Source organism: Belonocnema kinseyi, chromosome 5 (assembly GCF_010883055.1).
Source record: "Belonocnema kinseyi isolate 2016_QV_RU_SX_M_011 chromosome 5, B_treatae_v1, whole genome shotgun sequence".
In the NCBI taxonomy this organism is placed as follows: domain Eukaryota; kingdom Metazoa; phylum Arthropoda; class Insecta; order Hymenoptera; family Cynipidae; genus Belonocnema; species Belonocnema kinseyi.
Genome location: NC_046661.1, coordinates 75,364,164 through 75,379,461, shown reverse-complemented (window position 1 = coordinate 75,379,461; position 15,298 = coordinate 75,364,164). Strand labels below are relative to the sequence as shown.

The window sequence follows — 15,298 nt, the reverse complement described above, 5'->3', positions numbered from 1 at the left end:
AGCCTTGGAGGAGATTATGTTGAGAAATAAAAAAAAAATTCTTAAAAACGTTGTTTTTCTTGGTCAGGCCGGAAACTTATCAATCCACCCTCGTATTTGATTACTTTCGTAGTTTCGTAAACAAATTAATGAGCAAAAGGTTTTATTGAGGATTAACAAGGCTCTGATATTTAATTCCATAATCATTTAATCGCAATATAAAAACAAGAAAATTTAATTGGGACTAGTTAAATATTACTAGAAATTCTTAATATAACACATTTAATAAGCAAATTAACGTTCTAGACATTACTAAAAAAATGGACTTTAGACTATGATTTTGGTACGGAATGGACAAAATTTAATTTTGAATAAGATCAATTTTCAACCAAAAATGAAATAGATAAATTTTCACTAAAAGAATACTGATTTTCAACTCAATAGTTGGAGTTTCAGCAAAGGAGATGAACCTTTTGCTCAAGTGATGATTTTTAATACAGAAAAAAAATTCAATTAAGTATTTCAACTCTCATCCAAGAGGTTGCATTTTCAGCTAAAAAATGTGAATTCTAAACCAAGAAGATTAATTTTCATCCAAGAGAAGTTGAAGTTTTAAAATTAAAAATAATTCAGTTACAAATTTTTTTAAACAAAATAGTTCATTTTTTGATTAAATAGATAAATATCCTACGAAAATAATTAATCACAAATAAAAAGAATGAATTTTCTTCATAGCAGTTTACTTTCAACCTAACAGAAAAGTACATTTTCGACAGTTGAAATTATTTTTTATAAAAAAATACGCATTATTAACGTGAAAACCATAAATCTTCAAGGAAATATTTGAATTTTCAGCTAATAAATTCATTTTTAACAAAAAATTAATGGTTAAATTTGCAATGAACAAAATTCATTTTAAACCACTAAAATCAAATCATTTTCCTTCTAATTTTGAAACAAAGAACCAAAGATCATTTTCAGAAAAAAAATTTATTTTCTGACAATAAAGATGACTTTTCATCAAATCACATAAAGTTCAAAACAAATGAATAAATGTTTAAGAAAATATATTCAAAAATTTCTCAGAGTGTCGGTTTTTTGGCTAACTCTCAGACAGCTTTTATTCAATCGTAGCATAAAATTTCGCTGAATATCATTTAATCTTTAACAGTGGAAAAATGTACATGCAACAAAATTTAACTTTAGCTTTTTTTCTATATGAAATTTGGTTTTTATAGAAACTTACCAGATGGATATTTTAATTCTGTTTCAGGTATGCGGAAAAGTGTTCAACAACGCATCGGCGCTCACAAAGCACAAGCTGACGCACAGTGACGAGCGGAAGTACGTCTGCACGATGTGTGGCAAGGCGTTCAAGCGGCAGGACCACTTGTGAGTTTAGCATGTGTCTTTAGTAATTAAATTCCAGCATACGGAAATAATTAGTTTGACATCTTACTCGTGTCAATCAAACATCAAAGAATGTCTTTTTTATTTTTTAATTAACTCGACATTTTAGGTTTCTACGCTCGGTTCCTTATCCATAATTTCCTTCGACTCTCCAGCAGTCATCTTTAGTTGGTAGTGGAATTAGGCAGTGTCTTTAGTGAATTTAGTGTAAAACGGAAAGTTGATTGGGGTGTCGCATAACCCACATTATCAACAAATGTCAAAAATTGTGCGTATGAGTAGTTTTGTTAAGTTACTGTATTTAGCATGTATTCAAGGAATATTTATGTTTTGAACATTTTTTTAAGCATTATTTTATATAATTCGTAAAGCTTAATGTGTCAAACATGCTGGTAAATGACCGTCCTTAAATTAGGCAAAAGCTCAATGGGGGTTGGGGTCAATTGATTTTGTTACGATTTGTTACAGAAGGGGGCGGGTCTTTATTTATGTAGGGAATTTTTCGAAATTCGCAAATAAAATAAACAAATTTCAGTAATTGTACAGAATATTATTATAAATTTTACTTTTCCCGCCAAAAAAACATGGCAACTGACAAATGAACCTAGTTAAAAATAATTTTTTTTAAGTCAAGGAATTTCTTTAACTTTTATATAATTGTCAATAAGAATAAATTTGAAATCTTTTTATTCTTCTTATTTATTATTAAAATAAGAGAATTTTAAAAATGAATCTTCAAACCGACCCTGATATTATATTCTTGTTAGTAATTTATTTGTCTTGTATTGCTATTTATTTTTTCACAAGTTTATGCGTCCTGAAGATTATCTTTTCAGTTATACATTTTATGATTTATTTGAAAATTCAATACATTTTTTAAAAAGTCTCCCTTTTTGGATGGCTTAGTAACAAATCTGTTAAAAAATCCTCTTTCTTGGTTGCGAATTAAACAATTTTCGTAGGAAATTGACTTTTTTTAGAAATTCATATTTTGGTATTTAAAAGTCAACTAAAATCTTTTTCCGATAAAAAAATCATCTATTTTTTTGAAAATTTGTCTTTTTAGTAAAAAATTTTATCTATTCTAATAGGAATTGCATTTTTTTATGAAAATGATACTGGTTGAAAATTCAACAATTTTATTTAGAAATAGTCGTTTTCGGTTAAAAATTCAACTATTTGTTGATAATTCAATTAATTCGTATAAAATTTTTTCTTTGAAATTTACATTTTGGTGTTGAAAAGTTAACTTCAATCTTTTTTGGATGGATATTAAATTTTTTTAATTTGCGTTTTCTACTTGAAGTTCATTTGTTTCAGAAGCACTTTTATCTTTTTTTTGTTGATAAAAATGCAACTATTTGGTTAAAAATTCTTCTTTTCTTGTTAAAAACTCAAGTATCTTCATAGAAAATGTAGATCTTGTTTTAAACTCTTATTTTTTTTGTATTATTTGCTTGAGGATTCAGCTATTGTGTTTAAAAAATTTGTTCGACCTAATTTCTTAAAAATCATTTTTTTTTTGTTTTTAAGGATTTATATTTATAGTTTAAAATTCATCTCTTTAGTTCAAAGTTTAACTACTTTGTTAAAAATCATATTTTTTGGTCGAAAACTCAATTATTTTTTTATAGTTTGAACCACTTTTTTTCTTCCTTTATTTTTGCAATTTTTCATTCATCATTTCATTTGAAAATTCAGCTTTCCGGTTTAAAATTAATATTTTTCATAGAAATTTCAACCATTTCTTTTTTTGCTTCAAATTAACATTAAAACAATTTGAATTCACCTACATAGGTAAAAGTTGAACCATTTTGCTAAAGATTAAATTTTTTATTTACAAGTTCAACTCTTTGACTGAAAATTTAACTATTTTGTTGAAAAATGACCTTTTTTATTTAAAACTCATTTTTTATCTGCAAATTTTCCTTATTTTGGTTATAACTGCAGCTGCTCCATTGAAGATTAACTTTTTTTTGGTAAAAAATTAATATTTTCGGGATAAAAATTCTGAAAAATATTTATTTGTTGCAAATTCATCTTTCAGGCTAAAAGCTTTAACTTCTGGGTCGATCGTTGACATACTTTGTTATAAATTCTTTTTTTCTTTGTTAACGTTTTAATCTTTTTAATTGTTAATTCATGTTTTTAGTTAAAAATTTGTCTTTTTGGTAGAAAATTCATATTTTATGTCTGAAAATTCAACGGTTTTGTAGAAAATCCGTATTTTCAGTTTAAAATTGATATTTTTCGTTACAAACTTGACATTCTATGTTAAAAATTTATTTTCTTGGTAGGGCATTCATAATTTCAGCTGAAACTTCATCTCTGATTAAAAATTTCTCTATTTTATTGAAATTTCATCTTACCAAAAATTCATCCTTTTTAGATGGAAAGTCAACTATTCTTTTGCAAAGTCATGTATGTTGCTAAAAATTCGTCTTATTGGTATAAAATTAATCTTTCTGATTGAAAATTCGTCATTATGGATCTGAATTCATTTTTGTAGATTTAAAATTCCACTGTTTGATTAGAAATTAACCTACTTTGTTAAAAATTAATTTTTTGTTGTTGAAAATTAAACTCTTTGGTTGAAAGTTAACTATTTATCTTTTCGTGTTAAGAACTCAACTATGTTTTTTATGAAAGTTTTATGTTTTTTTGTTTAAAAATTCAATTGTTTCTTTGAAAATTGATTTTTATTATAGAATATTCAAGTATTCTGTCAAAAATTCAACCATTTTTGGTCAATTCAAGGATTTTTCTAAGAATTTATGATTTTTTGTTGGAAATTTATCTATTTTGTTGGGAATTTAGATGTCAAACTCAATAATTTTTTTGAAGGTTTAAATTTAGGTAGGTTTAAAATTCAACAAATTTGTCATCTTTGGAATCTAACAATGTTCTATTAAAAATACGCATATGCGGTGTAAACCGCTAATATAACCTAGAATTAAAAAAAAAAATAATCTTTAAAATCTAATGATTTGTGTTTTAAAGTATCAGTTTTTAGTTAAAAAAAACCCTAAAAAACCGAAAAAAGTGAATGATTAATAACATTTTAATCTTTGAAATGTAATAACGTTTTTATAAAGATACACATTTTCGTTGTAAAAACGCTAAAACAAGATAAAATTCTTAAAAGTTCATAATTTTAATGATAATTTTTGTTTGAAAACAACAGTTTTGTTTCAATTGCGCTAAAGTATTTTAAAGGTCGTGACTACAAGTGACGAAATTTCCGTTCAAATAAAAATAAGAATCCTAAAGTTTTAAATCGATATCATGAATATTTCTCGAAATGTCGATTTTTTTAATTTACATAATTTCTTAATATTCATTTCGATGGGGGATTTTTTAAAGAAAAAAAATTGGATAATCACTGAAAATGGGGAAGGGTGTCTGGGGGGGGGGAGTGTCGCTGAATACACTCTTCTCCAGAGAAGGCGTATAACAAATTGTTGGGGACCCCTGGAAAGAAGAAAGGATTCGTTTGTGGAATGGGGCGGACGTCGCCCAATTCACTCTTTCCCAAAATAGAGATATAAAAACCGCAGACCCCTGAAAAGTAGGAAGGGTTTAGCTGGAATCTACGTGCGATCAACGTCACTTTTCCCCAGAGAAGGGAAAGAAGAACTGTGGGACCCTGGCTAGGGGAAAAGATGTGACTGGTGGCTGTTTTCTTTAAAGACTCTCCCCAAAAATGGTTTATAAAAAACGGGGGGGGGGGGCGGAAAGGGGGAAAGGTGTGTCTGGTGTGGTGGGTGTCGCCGAAGTCCCTCTCCCTCTGAGAAATGGTATAAACACGACGGATTGGCTGGAAGGGAGGAAGGATGTAATTTCCTTTTCCCCTTTTTTCTCTTTCTTTCTTTCTCTTCCTCTCTTTCGTTCTTTCTCTTTCTTTGTTTATCTTTGTCCTTGTTTCTTTCTCTTGCTCTCTTTATATCCGATCCAGATCGCCTTTCCGTGTTTGAAAAAAAATGATAAGGTTTCTTAGAATCGATTCGCACTCGAACCACATCGACTCTAGAAGAGTGGGCGGCATGACTCGAAGGCGCGGCGGATGTATAAGCTATAAGGCAACGAGAGAAAAGCAGGTGGCGAGCTCAGGGAAGCGTACTATGGGGACTAAGGATTCAATTCTTTTCCGGAATGGGAAAGAGAATAAAAGGAAATCAATAGTGGAGGCTGGACGGTTTCTTCCTTTCCCCTTGGCTTGGCTGGTTAGACTCGTTGTATTTTCTTCAAAGACTCCAAGACTCTCAATCCCACCTTGGCCAGTAGCTTCTCTTGCTTTACTTGGGATTCACTTCGAATCAGGTCCATTCTAGCCTGACTCTGTTTCTCTTACTCTCTCCGTTTTTCATTGGACCTCCGACAAAGAGTCGACCAACGAGCTGACTCTGCTGAATGGCATGTAGGACTATTATTTACGCCCTTTCGAACCCACCACATAGAGACACCTATGTATGTTCAAACAAACGGATTCATTCTTTTTTCATTTTTTTTTGCTCTCTTTACTTTTTGTTCCTTTCGAATGTTTCTTTTTCCCTGCTAAACCAATGGAAATAGAAATTGAAATATAAATACAAATAGAAATATAAATAGATATTGCTTCGCGTTTAACCCTTTAAACATGTAAACAACTCGAATTATCTTTAGGTTCAACCGATTTCACATTTAACATGTAGAAAACTTAATTTGGCCAAACTTTTAAACATTTTCAACTTTATTTTAAGGTTTCGTTGCCCCAGGCAACAGGAAAAATGAGAGACGAATAAGTAGGAAATTTGAATGAAAATGGTAGAAGGAAAAGTTGGCTAAGTGATGGTGAAATGAATGGCGTACAATTAGGGAAGTGAGGGGAAATTAGAGAAGAGGTAGTTTTGGAAAATGAATGAGAGGGTAGCAGGGAAGTAAGGAAAGTTAAGAGAAAGAAGGTAAGTAGAGAAAGCGAAAAGTGGGAAACTTGTAGAAATGGAGGGAGAAGAAGTGATCGAAAATAAGTGGAGAGAGTAGAGGAATTGAGGAGTGGTAGGTGAAGTGAGGGAAAGTGAGCAGAGTGGAAATGACAGTAGAGGAAGTGATAAAAAAGGGGGTGGGGGTAGTAAAGGAAATGAGAGGAGTAATGAGTGATTAAAGAGCATGGGTAAGTGGAGGGAAAACTATTGTGAAGAGGAGAAAGTAGGGGAGTAGGAAAGGGAATTTCTGCAAACGTAAATATTCAAACCAATAGACCTCATTTAAAACCAACTGAAGAACGGCTTAAAATGTTTTAAATTTCAGGCTATACATCTTTTTATAACCCCCTCCCCCCCCATCTCTCATCTCTTTAGTAAAAAGTTTAACTATTTTGTTGAAAATTCTGTTTGATTTTTATTATTAGACTTTCGGATAAAAATTTTATCGTTTTCATTTGGTAGTTCAACCATTTCGTTGAACATTTATATTTTATAGTTGAAAATGGAACTGTTGTAATACAAATTCACCTTTTTGGTCGCAAATCTTCTAAGGTTCAAAAGTCGAATTTTTTCTAAAACATTGGACTTTTGAGGTGTAAACCACAAATTTTATTTCTTTATTTTTTTTCCTTTGCTAGAAAATCACTTTTTCTTTGATTATTAATTTTTTTAATTCAAAAATCTAATGTTTTCCGAAGTATTTGAGTTTTCAGTACGAAAACTCCATTTTTTTTTTGTTGAAAATTCAACTTTTTTGGTCGAAAATTAAATTTTTCTTTAACTTCTGTGCTTTCAGAGTCAACATTTTTTTTTTAATGATTTAACTTTTTAATAGGAAAACTCAAATTTGTTGGCAAATTTATCTTTCTTGGTTAAAACTTAACTTTTTATTCGAAAATTCTTCTTCTTTTTGGATTTGAAAATCAGATGTTTCTTAACAAAATTTTAAGACTTTAAAAATTTTCGGCTAAATAACTCAATTCTTCGGCTGAAAATTCATATTTTTGGTTGAAAATTCCACTATTTCGTGGAAAATGTAATATATTTCCATTAAAAGTCTTGGGAATGTGGTACTTACATTAATGCTATTTCGGGCTCTAGAGTCTAAACTCACTTTTACAATAATTTAAATTATATATATTTACCTCTGAGTTCTAAATTGTTTAATTATTTTCGAAGCATATAAAAAAAAACAATTATTAGCACTATAGTTTACCGGTTAATTTTATGGAAAATTTCGTAAAACTAGTCAATTCCTATTATAAGCGCTTAAAAGTCTAACCGAAAAAATGTAATTTTTGACTGAAAAAAAACCGGTAAATAGCCTTATTTTTTTTTAAAGTTTAAGTGGCCACCCTTAATTTTGTGTGATTTTTCACTTCAGTGAGCTGTTCTTTCTATCTATTCGCGCTTCAAAGCGTCGTCCATGAATCATCTGCATTCGATAATGCGCAATAACGAGGAAATCCTTCTCCACTCCTGCCGGCGATAAAGCGATCAGCAGCAGCGGATGCTGTTCGATAAAAATATTTTTTCTCCGGAACGTTTAATCAACATCAGAGCCAGCCAGGTGCTGATGATGAAAGTCCCGGAGTTTATCGTGTTGACATCATAATACCAAGTGAAATAGTGGCTGGATTCGGATTGAAGAGATCATTTCAAGTTTTTGGGATTTAGGAGATTATTGATATAACTTTCTCTGATTCTTCTCTGCTTAATTTTTCATTTCCTTTTCCCAATAATATTTAAGGACCAGAATCCTAATTTTGTCACATACTGTAAAAGCTGGGGTTCGTTCTAAATTACAAGCTATGAAATTTGTGCTCAAAAGAAAAAAAAATGTTGAAAACAGCATTTTTAATATAGAATCTTTTATAAATTGAGTAAAACAATTTTTAATTTTCTAATTTATTATTTCTGACAGCAGTTGAGAGTGCTTCTTACAGAATTTTCTGGATTTTGCAATTTTTATTTAAAATCCCTAACTATTTTCTGATTTCCAGGGTTTTTCTAACCTGGAGCCATTCTGGTTTTTCCTATTTAGAAAATATAAAGAATCCAATGTGGAACTTCTGTAAATTCAAGACTATTTAAATTTTGTATTGCTATACTTTAAATTCAATTTAAAGTCAAGGGTTCGTCAACGTTAAATTGAAATTTGGAACCTTTCAATTTGAATAAGTTTAATTATAATGGTACTTTAAAATTTAAAACTAACCTAAAATAATACAATTTAAAAAAAACTTGAACCTTTAATTAAATATTTTTAGTTTCCAATAAATTAATTTAATTTGTAACCAAATAGTTACATTTTTAACATAAAAAGATCAATTTTGAATCAAAAAGACGAATTTTCAACCACAAATATTAATTTCCTACAAAAAATACGAAATTGTTAACCTTTAAAAATTGATCTAATTATTTAGATTTGAATCTAAAATTATTCGATCGAAACGTTTTTGAATTGAAAATTTGTTTATTCCCAACTCTTTTGCTTTGCAATTTCTCAAGCATTCCAAATTATATTGACATATTTTTCAATTTGAAAATAAACAACTCAAAATCAAGAAATAAAGAAAAATTAAAACTTTCAAAATAAAATAGTATTAGATTTTGATTCTTTAGAGTAAGCATTTTTTAGGGTAAGCGATTAAAAACTTTTAAAAAACTGTAAGTGTTACGAACTGAAAATTGTGAACTCAGAAATTCTTCTTTACGAATGAAATTAATCATCAAGTAGAAAAATCCGTCTTATGTCAGACATAACGTATAGGATGACGTAAACTACCTTACCAAACAAAAATCGAATTTTTTTCATAAGTTATAGTAGACCTTGTAGTCTTAGTTGAAATAAAAAAGTCTAAAATTCACAATTTTTTATACACCCCCAAAATTTGATTTTATGGTGCAAAAAATGTTTTTTGGTAGAAGCATGTATATAATAATTCATAACTCATTTTCAGTTATAATAATGAAATTTCTAACAAAAAAATAGTGAATTTTTATATTATAATTTTAATTAAACACAGTTGAATTAATTAAAAAATATCAGTTTTTAAACAAAAATGGAATAGCTATATTTTCAGACGAAAAATTATTAACAAAAATCATTTTTAACAAAATAGTTAAATTTTCAGCCAAACAAGTGAATATTCAAATCAGAAGTTTGAATGTCTACAAAAAAGATAAATTTAAGTCAAAAAATAGAACACTCAAATTATTAGTTAGAAAAAATTTGTTTTCACATAAAATATAACTCATTTTCAATCAAAGAAATAATTTTTGAACCAAACAGATTAATTTTCTATCAAAAAAAAAAAAACATTTCGACTAAATAAATGGACTTTTAACTAAACTTTAAATTCTTTAACGAATTTTAAACCAAAGAAATGAATTTTCAGCTGAAGATGATACATGTTAAATTAAATATAGGTTATTTCAATTTTCAGTTAAAAACATTCACTTTCAATAAAAAAATTGCTTCAACCAAATAGATAAATTTTTAAGCAACGAAGAGCTAAATTTTTGATTCTTTTTCGTTTATTTCAAAAACGAAATTTCAATTGTTAATTAACAATAAAGTTATTTAATTGTGCTCATGTTAAATATAAATTGAAATACTGTTGAGTGCCAATTTGTTGATTAAATAAAATATTATCAATTTTGAACTTTGAAAATAAGTTTTTTTATATACAAATAAAATAAATTACTACATTTATGTGACATATATCCGGAAACCGTGGAGAATGGAATGTTGTAGATAATTCAAATTAGATTCAAATAGTAGAATTTAATTTTTTAATATATATTTCATTTGAAAATACCTTAAAAATCTATTTCTTATGTTCTTCAAATTAAAAAGAAAATTAAAAGTACGGTATCAAGTAATTCCAAGTTCTTATTAAAATCTTTGAAAATTGAGATATTTTGAGGTTTTAAGGTATTTCAAAAATGATTATCCGAAAGTGTTTTTTTTTATCAAAGCTGCCTTTGTCAGGAGCAAATTGTTTCTAGGAAATAGTAACGAGGGTTCGTCTTCGGAAAAAGGATTTACAACAATGAAGAAGAATCTTCCGATTTTTTTCCTTTATTTTTTAGTCTTCTCTGTTGTCTCAGCCATAAGAATTCTCTAGAAAAGCTGAAAAGTTTTGAGCAAACTTTTTCCAGTATATAAGTTGCTACAAGTTTCTTTTTTTTAGACGCTTTAAATTTTTACTACTTTTTTGTACTTACTAAATATTTTTCAATGAACAAGAAAACATAATTCTTTATTTCTTGAGTAGAATTTATATGTTCGACTCTCGTTAGTATATAGAAAAAATTAAATCAAGTCTGATTATTTTTTTAATTCAAATTATTTATTATAGTTAGTACGAGTTACCGTTTGGCATCATTTTTATGTTGCCTAATTACAATCTGCCCTAATATTCATGGGACGCCTGTAAAATCCCGAAATATAATATTGCGCAAGCTTTGAAATTTCAAAAAAGTAAGGTATTCGAATTTAAAGTAAATGTAAAGTAGGCGATGAAGTATCAAATATGGAAATTTCACAAAATAGATCATTTACGAAATAAATTTGCCAACAAATAGCAATTTGTAACAAATGAAATTCAGGAAAATTTTAATTTTGAAAAATATGAATGATGGCAAATGGTAATTCGGAAAGCATAAAAAATAGGAGAAATAATAAATCAAAAAAATAAAATTGATGACAAATACCAATTCGGGTGAATAAAAATTATACCCAATGTCAATTGTGGAATTTTAAATCATCAAATTTAAAAAAAAAAATAGTTGAATGTTTTACAATATTGGTGCATTTAAAACCTCGTAAGACAACTTCTAAACTGGAAATATAAAAGAGACGGATTCGCAATAAGACACATAAATTTTCAAACAAATAGTAGAATTATGAATTATGAACTATGAACTAATTATGAATCTTCCATTACGAGAATTAATCTTTAACGAAGTAGTGTAAATTTTAACCAAATATACAGATTTTCAAAATAAAAAAAAAACGAATTTTGGAAAAAAGTGCATTTTCAACCCGCAAATATTAATTTTCTGCCAGAAAGACGAATTTTCTACAAAATAGTTAACTTGCATTGAAAATCATAAATTTTCTTTTAAAAGGATGAAATTTCATTTTTTTTGAATTCATTTTTAACTCAGGATTTTTATTTTTAATTTAGAAGTTAAATTTTCCTACCAAAAATAATATTTTCAACAAGTAAAAATGTTATAGTCTAAAATAAGAAAGGTTTATCCACATTGTTGAACTGTTAAGCCAAAAGATAAATTTTCTGTAAAGCGGATGAATTTTTAACGCAAAAATATAAATTTTCCACAAAATGTAACTTTTTAACTAAACATTTTCATTCTTTAAAACTAAAAATATTTCAATCATAAGGATTTTTCCAACAAAAAGACGATTTTTCAAATAAAAATGGTCCATTTTTAACTAAAAAGATCTGTTTTCAACCAGAAAGAAAAATGTTAACTTTTCTGTACGAAAATTAATTATTAACATAATAGTTCAATTTTCCATAAAAGAGATGAATTTTCAATTAAAATTATGAATCTGCTAACATGAAAATTAAGTTTTTCATAAAGCATTTCAACAAAATAATCAAATTTTCAACAAATAAAGATTTTTTAGGGAAGAAATCAAAACACAAATTTTCTGTAAAAGGGCCTAATTTTCAAATCGACATATAAATTTTAAACAAAAAAGGTAATTTTAACTAAAAAAGATCAATTTTAACCAAAAATTGAAAAAGTACATTTTCAGTTAAAATCTTAGTTTCAAACAAATTTAAACAAATTTTAAAAAATAGTTAAATTTTTAACCAAACTGTCAAACCTTTAACCAAAAAATAAATTCTTAACAAAGCGCTTCAAAATTTACTCATGCTGTTGAATTTTCAAAAAATAATATAAAAATCATTTTCAACAAAAATATAATGTTAAAATTTTCATCTAAAAAAATTAAAATAAATCAATTTTCAACTAAAATGACGAATCTTTAACAATATAATCGTCACAAGGAAGCAACTGAAAATAAGAAATAGAAATGCAAGACAAATAAATTACTAACAAGAATATTATAGTAGCGTGGCCAAAAACTTAATTTAAAAAATTTCTTACCAATTTTTTATTTCTATGACTATTAATATTTAAAGAAAAGAATTTTATCTTGAAATATCTTTAAAATATAACCTTTATAAACAGAATAAAACAATTTAAAATTGAAGTTTCTAAGTTTCCAATTCACTACCCTTGGCGTTATTAAAAATGACCCCTTATAGAAATGCACTGAATCAATGTGCATAGCGTTTAAAAATTCACAATTGAGTTAAAGCAAAAGCTTATACTCTCCCAAATGTTCAGAAACCTTTGGCTTGGATGGAGACTGATTGTTTCCACAGTTGAGTCTTTTACTTGCAATTTATTTTAATTTATTTCAAAATATTTTTAAACTAGTTTCTATGAATACTATTTTGTTTTTTAAAAATAGTTGGGAACGTAATAAAAACAACTAAGAATGGATTTTAATAGCCACTAGAACTATTTTTAAAGGTGCCGTTTTCTCTTTCAATAAAGAAATTCAATAAAAAAATACCGAGTTAACACCTACTCTTTAAATAAGATGCATTGATGATATCCTTGAAATTGTTCCTTCTAACAAAATTAATGTTTTTTCAAATGTGTTTAATAATATAAAAAATTGCATTAAATTCACCCATGAACGTTAAATTCATAATGTTATTAACTATCTTGGTTTACAAATAATTAAATTCCGAGTGGTGGTGTATGAACATATTGGTACAAAGCATCCTGTTAGTCTTGGAGGTACCTCCGTTACAATTTACATAACATATTTTGTCATAAAATCGGTTTAATGGAAGCTTTATTCAATAAATATGTTAGATTAGGTGACATTAAATTTAGAAAAGAAAATTTAAATTAATTTGAAGCAACATTAGTATACAATAATTATCCTGTTTATTTAGCCAATGAAATTGTTACTTAAAGCATTCATGAGATATATAATGGTACAGTGATAGTATTGTAAATCTGTCTGATGTTATTTACTTAATAAAACCCAAATGTTGCAATAAAGTTTATACTAATGAAACTGGGAGTTGATTAAAGCTAGAATTGCTGAACACAAAAGAGATTGTGACATTGTAAATTTTAGATAAAGGTTTCTCACAACATTCTTGAAATGTAAATTATTATTTTGATGTTAAATTCAATGATATTAATTTATTAGCTAACGAAAAAAATACTGACCAAAACCGTATCTTTGTGTCTTTATCCATAAACAAATTTCATAATATTTATGTTAATTTACAGGCTGCAATTTCAAACATTAATAAAATTAATGAAAGCATTAATAAATAATGATATCTTTGTTAGTTATATTTTTCTTCTTAAAATGTCAAATTCAATTCAATTTCGTTCTTCCTCATCAGAAGTTTTCTTTAAACTTGTTATAGCTTCGAGTTTCATTGAATATTATCTTCACGTAACTTTCATGTAAACTTTAGTTTTCATTTTCTGTTTGTCTATCCCAGCCTTTATAAAGTTCTTTATGTTAAAAATAATGTTGTTTTTAACGTCATATGAGTGACTTCAATTCTGAGACTTCTTAGAATCGACATGTTTTTATTATTGGCTTACAAATCAACTCAAATTTTCCATTTCGACTTGCGTTTTTGTATTACAACCTTATAATTGTTTTGGAACAATCTGCGGTTCTTCAAAAATGTTTAATGAATTCAAATTTTCAAATCAGGTACAATTTATATAATTTTGCGAAATTGTCATTTTTTGTTTTATATTACTAATTGATGTGACCATAAAACAAAAGTAATTACTGTCTAAATTTGGAAAATTAAATTTTTTGTGAAAAAATATCTACTTACTTCGCTCCACTGGGAAACGAACCACAGAACTTTCGATTGCCGGTTAGTTGCTTTTTCAATTAAGCTATTAGAGATGTCGAAAGACGAATCCTTTTTCAGAAATAACTACTAATTCAAGCTAAGTGTTACATTTATAATACCAGTAATTTAAAGGAATCTGTATCATCATCAGAGGTGGCTACCAGCGATCAGTGTAGATATGATTCCACAATTTTTAAAAATAGAAATGAAAACTATCGATCAAGTTAACTCTTCAAATAACATAAAATAGTTCGACATTTCTAACTAGATGTAAAATAAATTTTTTTAATTTGAAAATAAAATATTTCTGAATTTTTTTTTTTTTTTTATTGGAAATGGACCTGTTCTGTTGAAAATTGTTTTTTTCTTGCTTTTTTAAAGTAAAAAATTTAATTTTTTGTTGAAATTGAACTATTTTGTTTAAAATTCGTGTTTTTGTCGAAAATTAATTTAGTTTAGTTAAAAATTCCACTTTTGGATTGAGTGTTCTTGTATTTTGTGGAAAATTCGCCTTTTTAGGCATAAAATAAATTTTTTACCAAAGTTTTATATTTTTGGTTTGACAATTCAACTGTTTTATATACAAAATCCGTAATTTTGTCATGAAAGTTCTATACATTAGTAAAAAAATCAAATATTTGGTACAAAATTCCTTTTTTTCTAATGTAAAATAATTTTTTTAATTAAAAGTTTAACTAATCCATTTTTTGATACAAATTGATCCCTTTTAGTTAAAAAATGCAATAATACCCGGATTAACTGTCACATAAAATTCAATGAGGCACATTTTAACAATTACTCTGAAAATTACTTTTTTATTTTAATTATCGATTTATTACTGAAGTTTAATATAAATTATTAGTAATTTATTTATTTAGTAAAATACACCACAAGTTCACGTAGACTTGTTATCAAGACGAAAAAAATCAGTATAAACGTGAAATCGGGTTTCTCCTTAAGGCTGCGTAATTTTCAGAAGGGGGGGGGGGG

The 15,298-nt window shown here is 27.3% G+C and overlaps 1 protein-coding gene across 1 annotated transcript in view; it reads left to right on the top strand.

Moving 5' to 3' along the window:
* Positions 1-15,298, top strand: part of LOC117172305 (transcriptional-regulating factor 1) — a 640,201-nt gene that overhangs the window by 470,755 nt on the left and 154,148 nt on the right. The window contains exon 6 of the mRNA XM_033360077.1: positions 1,253-1,371. Within this exon, the coding sequence (XP_033215968.1) occupies positions 1,253-1,371 (119 nt within the window). The remainder of the gene's footprint in view (positions 1-1,252; positions 1,372-15,298) is intronic.